This window comes from Balaenoptera acutorostrata, chromosome 14, assembly GCF_949987535.1.
Source record: "Balaenoptera acutorostrata chromosome 14, mBalAcu1.1, whole genome shotgun sequence".
In the NCBI taxonomy this organism is placed as follows: Eukaryota; Metazoa; Chordata; class Mammalia; order Artiodactyla; family Balaenopteridae; genus Balaenoptera; species Balaenoptera acutorostrata.
The window spans coordinates 15,529,641-15,541,708 of NC_080077.1; the positions used below are offsets into that span (position 1 = coordinate 15,529,641).

The 12,068-nt window shown below is 40.4% G+C and overlaps 1 protein-coding gene across 1 annotated transcript in view; it reads right to left on the bottom strand.

Moving 5' to 3' along the window:
- The window catches only part of MTHFD1L (methylenetetrahydrofolate dehydrogenase (NADP+ dependent) 1 like), a 202,743-nt gene that overhangs the window by 101,380 nt on the left and 89,295 nt on the right, over window positions 1-12,068 (bottom strand). The window contains exon 20 of the mRNA XM_057527877.1: window positions 10,899-11,010. Within this exon, the coding sequence (XP_057383860.1) occupies window positions 10,899-11,010 (112 nt within the window). The remainder of the gene's footprint in view (window positions 1-10,898; window positions 11,011-12,068) is intronic.

Genomic DNA, 12,068 nt, shown 5'->3' on the forward strand with positions numbered 1-12,068 from the left:
GAACAGGACAGAAACCCCAGAGATAAACCTACGCACATATGGTCACCTAATCCATGACAAAAGAGGCCAGAATATACAATGGAGCAAAGACAGCCTCTTGAGTAAGTGGTGCTGGGGAAACTGGACAGTTACATGTAAAAGAATGAAATTAGAACACTCCTTAACACCATACACAAAAATAAACTCAAAATGGATTAAAGACCTAAATGTAAAGCCAGACAGTATAAATCTCTTAGAGGAAGACACAGGCAGAACACTCTATGATATAAATCAAAGCAAGATCCTTTATGACCCACCTCCTACAGTAATGACAATAAAAACAAAAATAAACAAATGGGACCTAGTTAAATTTTAAAGCTTTTGCACAGCAAAGGAAACCATAAACAAGACAAAAAGACAACCTTCAGAATGGGAGAAAATATTTGCAAACGAAGCAACTGACAAAGGATTAACCTCCAAAATATACAAGCAGCTCATGCAGCTCAATATTAAAAAAACAAACAACCCAATCCAAAAATAGGCAGAATACCTAAATAGACATTTCCCCAAAGAAGATATACAGATGGCCAACAAACACATGAAAGGATGTTCAACATCACTAATCATTAGAGAAATGCAAATCAAAACTACAATGAGCTATCACCTCACACCGGTCAAAATGGCCATCATCATAAGATCAACAGACAATAAATGCTGGAGAGGGTGTGGAGAAAAGGGAACCCTCTTGCACTGTTGGTGGGAATGTAAATTGATTCAGCCACTATGGAGAACAGTATGGAGGTTCCTTAAAAAACTAAGAATAGAACTACCATGTGACCCAGCAGTCCCACTACTGGGCATATACCCATAGAAAACCATAATTCAAAAAGACACATGCACCCCAATGTTAATTGCAGTACTATTTATAATAGCAGGACATGGAAACAACCTAAATGCCCATCGATAGACGAATGGATAAAGAAGATGTGGCACATATATACAATGGAATATTACTCAGCCATAAAAAGGAACGAAATTGGGTCATTTGTAGAGATGTGGATGGACTTAGAGACTGTCATACAGAGGTGAAGTAAGTCAGAAAGAGAAAAAGAAATATCATATATTAACGTGTATATGTGGAATCTGAAAAATTGGTATAGATGATAGGGGAAAGGGGGGATGGGATGAATTGGGACATTGGGATTGACATATATACACTATTGATACTATGTATAAAATAGATAACTAATGAGAACCTACTATATAGCACAGGGAACTCTACTCAATGCTCTGTGGTAACCTAAATGGGAAGGAAATCCAAAAGAGGGGACATATGTATATATATATATATATATATATATATATATATATATATTTGATTCACTTTGCTGTACGGTAGAAACTAACACAACATTGTAGAGCAACTATACTCCAATAAACATTAAAAAAAAAAAAAAAGAACATGGCGTATGTCTCACCAATGATTCAGACTCAAGAGTCCTGCTTTGTATCTTTCAATAACATTTTATGGTTTTCTTTCTATATGCTTGTTTCTTGTTAAATTTATCCCTAGGTATTTTATAGTTTGGGGACACATATAAATAGGATATTTCCCCTTTTACAGTATCTGTTTATTGCTGATATAAAGAAAAACTATTACATACTTACATTGCATCCAAATAACCAATCAACCAATTTACTTAAATTTCTTGAACTCTATTATACAATCATACTGTATATAAATAGTGGAAAATTTATCACTTCCTAATATTTATACTTCTGTATTGTTCTTGTTTTATTACATTGGCTAATACTTGCAGAATAATGATGAATAATGATGGTGATCATCAAAAGTATTCTTGTCATGGCCTGAATACATTCGTGTACATTTAGGACTTCAACATTTAATATGATGCTGACTGTTAGTTTCCATTTTTCAAATCTGTTTAAATTCTTCTATTGCATGAGGTCTTTATCATTACACTGAGATACCTCTTTCTTCAAGTAAAGAGTTACTTCTTTACTCTGCTTTATTTTGAACTGGATAACCAAGTACTTTGTAACTTGCCATAGTTCTTTTAAACTTCAGGTAGTTTTAAAAATTTATGTTACTTACCTCAAAACATTAATGGCTAAAAGAACATTTATGGTTGAAGCTAGCAAGAGGTTGAGACTTTTAGAAAGCCCTAAAAATCCAATTTTCTCTCCCCTCCCCCAAAAAGATATAAAAAGTTCCACACAAGAATACACTACTCATTTAGTGACAGTCAGCTTCCTTATATTCCTTACTCAAAGTTCTACTAGGTTTTCTTTGCATGAGAACAGCGCAATATTGTAATTATATCAAACACTGCTAAAAGCTTAAGAACAACCTCATATAACTGCAATTTTCTAAACTACAATTTATACATTAAGTAAGGGTAGTTGGACATCTTATCAGCAGGCTGAAAGTTCACAACCAAGATGGGGTAAGATAGTAGTCAAACAATATAAATTTAAAGTCATTGCATAGTGGATATTTTTATTTTTAATCCTCAAAAAGCCTATGCATTTTAAAATCATTTTATGTTAACTTTCACAGCACTAATCCCTGCAAGACAGTGTTCTGACAGGGGTCTTATTTTAACTCCATGTTTTATGATGGTAAGCAGAACTACATTACGACCACATTTAGAATACACATAAATCCTAAGTAGGGATAGGCTAGATAACTCATTGAAAATAAATTTGCATTTTGTGGCACACAAAGAAACAGTCAAGGTCAGGTTAGACATTCCTAAAGTTCAAAACTCCTTTCAAAACTGTTTACTCTTCTTATTTAACTACTCTTTTAACTAATGAATTATTGCCTCAAAAAACCGCCGGGCAAATATGCCAATGTTTACCATAAAAAGCCTAGAGGAAATTCAGACATGTTTACCAGTAGAGAAGTTATTCAGTAAACTGATGTGTATTATTAATTTTTCATTTAAAAAAACATTTATTTAGTGCCAGTTATGTGCTAAGCATAAGGCTATGTGATAATGGTGATACAGAATGAAAGTGCACATTTAGGAAGCAGTAAAGCACAGTGCTAAGAGCAAAGGCTCGGTGCCGGGGCTTAGACTCAAATCTCTGCTCCCCCCTTGCACTAGTTGTTAGCCTTTGGGCAACTACTAACTCAGTTTCTTCACCTGTAAAATGGGGTGTATTATGGCAACTGCCTCCTAGGGTTGGTATAAGACATATTAACATATACATAAAACACAGAGAAAGTCCCCAGCAGGATGCCCAGCACACAGCAGATCCTCAAGATGTGGGCGGGGCCAGGATACTGGAGACCTTGCACCATTCAGGACAGTCCCACAAAGATTTGTCCCCTGCCCCACATGATTTTCCCTCCACTCTCGTAGCTGGAAAACCTGATTATGATTATATGACCTTAGAGCCCTCCCCGCAATCTGTTTTACATAAAATCTCCGAATCAAGCTACCAATAGCTATCATTTTTAAGGAATGCAAACAAGAGTGCAAACTGAAGGAAGGTTAACTTTGTTTTCTTTGGAACTCTGCCAAGAGATGTTCACTTCTGCAGAAAATTGCATCACCAACGCCAATAACCACTTGTGACATCTGAGTTGCCGAAACACGCCTAATCCTTCCGCACCTGTGGCTGTCCTGTGAACGAATTCTTGTGTATGTGCAAGCACTACTCAGTATTCTATCTTTTAGTGTAGTCGAAATAGTTCTCCTAATTAATACATACTGAAATACATGTTACCATAAAATACTTTTATATCACAACTAACACATTACATTGTGTTTTGAAATTACCTGTAGAAGGTTATAGTACCTGAGTTTTATTTACGATAGTCAAGTGTTTGGTATAAGAAGAGGGAATGGGTATGCTGAGTTTGAGAACACACTGGGCTACATAACTCATTCAAAGTCACAGCTGATAAGGAACAGAGCCGGTATTTGAACCAGGGTTGTCCTTAGAATGCACGTTTGTAATTCTTATACTTCTGAGGTGGAAAATTAATGGATGCTCCCACCTCCATGGAGTTCTTTGAATAGGGGAGTCACTTATTAGATATTTACTCAGAAGCTCAGAATATAGCAGTGAAAAAAAGGGCCAAAGTCCCAGTGCCTTATATTCAGTGGAGAGACAGACAGTGTTCACACAAATGCCTGCATGTCTAGTGGAGCAGCACAGAGGACGGGGCTGCTGGGGTGGGGGGCGCGGGTGGTCTTTCAGCTGGAATGCATGCAGAAGGCCTCCCTGACACATAAGCAGAGACTTGAGTGAGGCAAGGGAGCAAACCATGTGGTTATGAGAGAGCTTTGAGAGTGAGAACAGCATGTGCAAAGGCCCTGATGTGGAAGGCGGCGGGGAGCACCCACGCCAGATGCTCAGCAACCTGGGGGAAAGGCAGGGCAGGAGATGACATCAGAGGGGCAGATGGTGGAAGAGATTATGTTTGGGTTTATTCTGAAAGATACAGAACTGGATGGTCTTGGCAGAGTCAGGATGGAGTGTGACTTAGGCTTCAACAGGACCCCTCTGGTGGCACTGTGGAAACAGACTCTGTGGTCAGGGAGGGGTGAGGGGTGGCTGTCACAAAGCCCAGGAGAGAGAGGGTGGTGACCTGAACCAGCTGGGGCAGCCACGTGCCAGGCGTGGTTGGGTCACATCCGTTCTGAGGGACTGGGTTTGGGGTGTGAACAAAAAAGAGGAAGGAAGGATGATTTCAAGGCCTTTGACAAAAGCATCCAGAAGAATGAAACTGTCATCAACTGAGATGGGGAAACAGGATTGGGACCTATGGAAAGAGAATCAAAAATATGGCTTAGAAATTTTTAAGTGTGAGGAGGCATCTGGATATATGGTGGTCAAGGAAAGGTCCTGGCTACGTGTGGGGATGGTCAGTCAGGTTCTGGGGTGAAAGTATAGGGCAGCAAGAGAAAGGATCTGAGGCTGAGCCCAGGCACCGGGACGGTGCTTCAGCAAAGGAGCCTACAGAGGAAGGAGTAGCTGCAGGAGGGCGAGAGGCTTTAACAAGGGAAAATTCTTGTTTTATGTTATTCACATGTAGGATGTTACCAGCATATTTAATCCTTTCCTAGGGTAAAACTCTTGCACAAGTGCACCAGGAGATAAGAGCAAGAATGTCTGCTCATCACAACATTTACTGTTTATAATAACACAGCAACTGGAAACAACCTAAATATCTGTTGACAAGAGAACGGAGAAGTGGTGGTATATTCATCGTTGCTAGATGCAACTGGTTAGAGAAGATACAACACCACATTACTTTTGTAAATTCTAAAATCTTTTTCCTGTTATTTCAGTAGTGAGCAAGTAAGACTTTAAAATTTAAAGAGGGATATGTACTGGATGTCATGCACCTGTGAGTTTGCTGGGTTCCAGGGCATTCTGCTTTCTCCCTGGTAACTACACAGCACTTCCAGAAGGATTCCAGAAGGATCCCCATATTTCCAGAAGGATTCCCCTAACCCAAAGGAGTCATCAGATCCGCTCAGAATCTCAGATCCCTTCTATGGATAATGGTCCTAAACGCCTTTGTCTGAGAAGGGAACAAGCAGTAGTGTTTTCCATTGTCAGAACACAGATATTCTTCACTTGAAAGAATGCATTAGTATTTGTGAAGGTTTATCTTAAAAGTAAAGATCATTAGCATCTTAACGTGGTAACAGCAGCTGGCGTCCACTGTTCTGTTTGGGCCAGAGTCACCAGGGTCTGTGCTTTTCCAGCATTACTGCACTAAGCCCTGAAAACAAGCCTTGAGTTAGGTAAGGAGAAACCAAGATTCGGGGAGGTTACTCGACCTACCTAAGGTCACAGTGGGCACACAGCAGAGAGCAATTCAAATCCAGGAGGCTGAAGCCTGCAATCTAATTCGTGTGGCTGGTCTCCATTACCTGGATTTTCAGTATTATGGCAGAAAATGACCAATAAACCACACTGGAATCAAAACGAATCCCCCCCCCCAAATTAGTCTAACTTAATATTATTCTAAGTGAATTCCACTCAAGCATTGGAAGATCAGGTTGTAAAATTTGGTGACCTGTAATTAAGAGGTCCTACTCCTAAGTTTTAAAAAAGTTTATGAAAATCGTTGATACATACCAAAGAATATATGTAAGTTAGCAGCAATAACTAAAAACCTGAGCATCAACACCCCAAATCCAGGACGGTGGGCACTTCTAGTGGGGAGGGCAGAGAAATGAGATTGGGGTGGGGGGCATGACTTCTAATAATTTCCCATCACACGTGGGATCTTCCCGGACCAGGGATTGAATGCGTGTCCCCTGCATTGGCAGGTGGATTCTTAATCACTGCACCACCAGGGGAAGTCCCTTTTTAAAAACAATCAGTCTGTAGTCCATGCCGGTTTATCTATTCTGAAGGCTGGTCATTTGTTTGTTATCTTTGAAAATGTTTCCTCCCAATCTGTCACATGCCTTTTTAATCTTGTACCTTTTATCATGAATAATTTATTTTTTAAATGTAATCCAAATTACCAATCTTTTTGAGTTTGAGCATTTTTGCATCTTAAGAGAGATAGTCTCCTATATACAACGACTTTTCTATGGACATAATAAATTCATACTCAGACTTCAGACAAACCCGTACTACTGCATTTAACTTCTGTAGAAGGATGTTAAAATGGGGGTCTTTGGCCTGACACCCCAAAACCACGTCAATTGCTCACATGCCAAAGGACGATGCTAGACCTAGCAGCACGTGCAAAGGAACTGTTTGAAAATACACTTTGCATCCCGTAGTCCAAGAGATACCTTTCTAAGAAAGGGGTTGACAAGGAATCCCGGGGAAGGATTTCTTCAAAAAAAGTTATGGATGTGACAGTCCCACCCCACGCCTCCAGTGGGAAGGAGGAAGAGCTGCTGCCCCCTTTTCTGGAGCTAGTGAGTGAGGCTGTAGCAGAACAACTGCAAAGAATCAAGAGTGACACTGCCATCAGGGACACAGGGGTGGACTGGGGTATGAAACACAGGGGTGGACTGGGGTATGAAAAACGTCCATGAGATGAAAAGAAACAGCCCGTGACAGGGTTGTGCGAGAGACGTAACTGCGTTCCCACTGATGGGAGGTCAGAGGTCGAAGGGCTGCGGTACCCGGAGACCAGGTGTGGAACCAGCAGCAGGATTTTCTGAAAGGGAGATATACAGCCCAGAGGTCTTCTGCCAAGAGTGCGGAAGAGGCCAGACTGGTACCATCGAATGGCCAACCTTCAACCCTGGAGGGGCCAGAGTCGACCTAAGTGCAAGGTGAGGGGGGGTCAGAGAAGCAGCCGCCTTCCCCTTCCCACTGTCGCCCAGAGGCAGACCCAGGAAGGCAGGGTGAAGCTTCAATTTGAATGAGATTTGGAGCTTTCATGAGACTGGACCCATATCCTTTTAACAAAATGCGACTATTTTTGTGACCAAAGTGACTAGAGGAATGTTTTAAAAAATATTTTAAAGGAACCAGATATTAACTGGGAGCGAGAGCAATCTACCATAAGTTTATTCCAAGTGCAAGGAATGAACCAGCCCACAGAGCGGGCTTGACCAGGCCATGGGGAAAGAGCGTTCCTCCTTATTCCCACTGTTCAGGGCACTGACTTTGCTCCCAGCATTTCATGGATCAATTTGCCACCTTTGTGAGAGTTTAACACCACAGGTCTTGAGTCTTGTGGTCTATACTGATCTAAGTCACTGGTGTTACATAGTTATACATAATGGACCGTGATCTTTATATATTAAAAATAATATAAAAAGAGATATTTGTACACTCATATTCATAGCAGCATTATTCACAACAGCCAAAAGGTGGAAGAAACCCAAGTGTCCATGGACAGATGAATGGATAAACAAAATGCGTTACATACATACGATGGAGTATTGTTCAGCCTTAATTAATTAGTAAGGGAGTTCTGACAAATGCTACAACATGGGTGAACTTTGAGGACATTATGCTAAGTGACATAAGCCAGTCACAAAAGGAAAAATACTGGTATGAATTATCTAGAATAGTGATGTTCAAGATGAAGAGTCCTGGAGATGAATGATGGTGACGGTTGCACAACAATGTGAAAGCATTTCACTGAGTGGTACACTTAAAAATGGTTAAAGTGGGAACTCCGTGGTGGTCCAGTGGGTAAGACTCTATGCCCCCAACGCAGGGAGCCCCAGTTTGATCCCTGGTCAGGGAACTAGATCCCGCATGCGTGCCACAACTAAGAGTTCGCATGCTGCAACTATAAGATCCCACATGCCGCAACTGAAGATCCCACATGCCACAACTAACACCCAGCACAGCCAAAATAAATAAATAAAAATTTAAAAATTGGTTAAAATGATAAATTTTATGTTCTAAGCATTTTGCCACAGTTGAAAATAAAAACTAAGTAAAAAAGGAAATTTAACCTCCATTAGTCATGTATCACTAACGGAGTGAATAATGAGAAGTGGCTAAGAATCATCCTGTCTTACCATGGGTCAGGTGCCATGCCAGGACTTACACATGGTCTCATTTAATCCTCATTTCAAACCTATGAGGCAAGTCCTATTAAAATCCTTACTTTACAGATAAGGAAACTGAGGCACAGAAGGGTTACCTTGCCTAAAGTTACACAACTTGAAAGGAGTTGACAGGGATACCCTGATTCTAGAACTAGCCTTCTAAACCTCCGGCAGTGGACAGATTTCACTGTCACTGAACTATCTCCCATTTACAGCCTCTTAGACTAGAAGAGATCATAGAAATAATTCACATAATTATTGACATTTGCATAGTTCTCTAGGTTTAAAAGCACTTTCTCTTTTGATATTACTCATTAAAATACTGCAGCACAGGTATTCTCCTTTTATCAGAGAGGACACAGAGACTAGAGAAGTTAAGTAAATGGCTTCAAGTCATGTTACCAGGCAGGGTTCCGATTCCACAGCTTCTAACTCTGGGTCCATGGCTAACTATCCAGATCCAATTCCTTGTCTAGTGCAGCTTCTCATTTTTCAGATGAGACTGTCTACAAGGGACATGTCCAAAGATGCTAATGGCTTGTCCAAGGTCACACAGAGAGCTAGTATGTTCTGTGTACATCACCAGCCTTTGCCTTTAAAAATCCTTAGCCATGACAACACATATTCTATAAATATGTGTTGAAAAAGGAAGGATTGGCACAGAGGCAGAGAGCTCTGTCCGCATAAGATAGAGTGCTTTCTTCCAGAAACTCTTTTATTTGTGGAGTTGATGCTTTAGAACCTACACTTCACGTAAGCAACCAACTTTTCAGTGCCTGCCCTTACTCAACCTCCTCCATTAGCTCTACAATTATGCTGTGATCAATTGAGCAAATCCACTTAGATGGCATGTCTAGCTACTCTCATAGCGGATTTGGTAGCCAAGCAGCAAAGTACACGAGAGCTGTATAATGCAGACCTTTGAGAAATGAACTATATAAATCCTCATTTGATCCTGACTGTATGTCTATAAGGAATTCTTAAAACAGACTCAACCACCCTGAGTGATCTTTTTAATGGCCGAGTGTAAAAGTGCAGAGCTAAGATCTTCTGTCCAGCAGAATCTTTTCATGTAAAATAACTCACTTCTGAGATACAAGGCTGATGATCAGTGTGAAAAAAGCAATTGCTAGACTTGATTATCGACACTCACGCCGTGAACGTAAATTACTTGTTGGCATGTGAAAATCTGCCAGTGTAATGCCTCAGATGTCAAATTAAGGTGCTATTCCATGAATCCTTGTTTACCTTTTTCTTTCTTACAACCTTAATATTGTGGGTGGGATTGGGGCTGGCATGGACTGAGCAAACTCTATGGCAGTGTCCCCCTCTTTATGGCTGGAATATCCAGCAAAAGCCAGAGAGAAGCAGGTACCACAGAGAAGAGCTTCACAGCAGCGACACATCTGAGGCCCTACTAATAAAAATGTCCTAGTCTGATGGTTGGGAATCTCCCCTCCATTAGGCCACAAAACCACACTCGGATTCAACGAAGAGCAGACTGATTTCATTTCAAGTAATCCGTATTACTATTACTGCTAGTATTGGCTAACATTTAATGAGCATTTTCTCCTGTTAAATTACACACACAGTATGTTCCAGCAGGGCTCTGCTTTGCTCACCGCGTAGCCACAGCTCTGAGTCGCATGCCTTGTATGTGTTAGGTTATCAATAAATATTTGTTGAATGAATAAATAATCTCATTTGGTTTTCAAAATAACCCTATAAGGTTTGATACAATATTGTTATCACCATTTCTCAGCTGAGAAAGCTGAGGCTCAGAGGTCATTACACTGTACCCAAAGTCACGTCGTCAGCAAGTGTCAGAGCTTATATTCTAAACCACATGCACTTGACATCAAAATCTATGGTTCAACCACAATGTCATGTCACTAGTACAGCCCAGACCTTAGGGTTTTTCCAGTACTGAGGCCACCTCTGAAAGGTGGGCTTACAAGAATATATTTCAAGTCAGAATGGATCTCACTCTGTTCCAGCCATCACCTTTCAGATTTCTTCAATATTCTTCAAAAACTACATTTAAAAAAAGTGACTTAGGGGGCTTCCCTGGTGGCGCAGTGGTTGAGAGTCTGCCTGCTGATGCAGGGGACACGGGTTCGAGCCCTGGTCTGGGAAGATCCCACATGCCACAGAGCAGCTGGGCCCGTGAGCCACAATTGCTGAGCCTGCGCGTCTGGAGCCTGTGCCCCGCGACGGGAGGGGCCGCGATAGAGAAAGGCCCGCGCACCGCGATGAAGAGTGGCCCCCGCTTGCCGCAACTGGAGAAAGCCCTCGCACGAACCGAAGACCCAACACAGCCAAAAAAAAAAAATAAATAAATAAATAAATAAATAAGAAAATCCAAAAAAAAAAAAAAAAAAAGTGACTTACCTACATATCCTTCTTCACCAACCAGTTTCAGGGCAATTTTATCAGCCAACACTGAAGAGTTGCCGTGGGCAATGTTGGCAAAGGGGCCAGCATGCACAAATACAGGCGTCCCCTGTGGAAGCAGAAGAGCAAATTTTAAAAAGCTATGAGAATGAGTTATTTCCTACTATAATTTTGATAAGCCACTGTTTTAGCTGTCTCAGTGACCATGAAATAAACCTTATTTCATATTATCTGCATTATATTGCTACAAAGAATGGAATTAAACTTTGATGGTCTAAGAGGCTTGTTTAAATTGTTTACCCCATTAAGAAATTAACCAATTCAAGAAAAATCCAATCACAAAATCAACACAATAAATGAATCATGGGAATCATGGCAGGGCAAGTACATTTTTTTATAAGCCATTTTTATATTTACAATAATAATCTTATTCTGATTTTTAAAAACTTTGTCTTTCTCATTGTTTCTCTTACCTGTTAATTTTTTAAGTTAAGTTACCTGGTAATTATTAAAACAAAAGAAAAATTTCACCCATACTAAAATGTTAGTTACTAAAAAGGCAAAAAAAAAAAAAAAGGGAATTCTCAAAAACTTTAGATTTTAATTATTTAAACAAAATCTGTCATATAGTCATTCTTACTTTCATTTCTACACTTCTCTTTTGTCAAAGAGAAGAGACTGTAGCCCTCTCTAAAGAAATCACCCACATGCATTAAATTGTTTAGGCTGCATTCAGAGTCAGCCAGGGCCACTGAGGTCTGTGTGTGTGAAGCCTTGGCTCCACCTGTGAAAATATAGGCTGCCCTTTCACTGACATGGGGAAGGCAGGGAGTGATGCCGGGGATGGGGCCTGGGAGCCATGGAAAGTTCCCATGAACCAGGATGGGCTGTGAGCGAACGTGTTTCAAAGCTGAGAGAGGTGAACAAAAGCAGGAAGAAAGGCAGTGAAAGAAAAATCATCACTGAGAGTGAAAAAGAATTTATCAAAGCCACTCAGAGTTTTCTTTTTTTTTTTTTAATTGATTATTTTTCCATATTTATTTATAACCATCAATAGTACTGTTACTTTTTTCTTTTCAGTTTTTTTTTTTTTTTAACTTTGGGTTTATTTATTTATTTATTTTTGGCTGTGTTGGGTCTTCGCCTCTGTGCGAGGGCTTTCTCCAG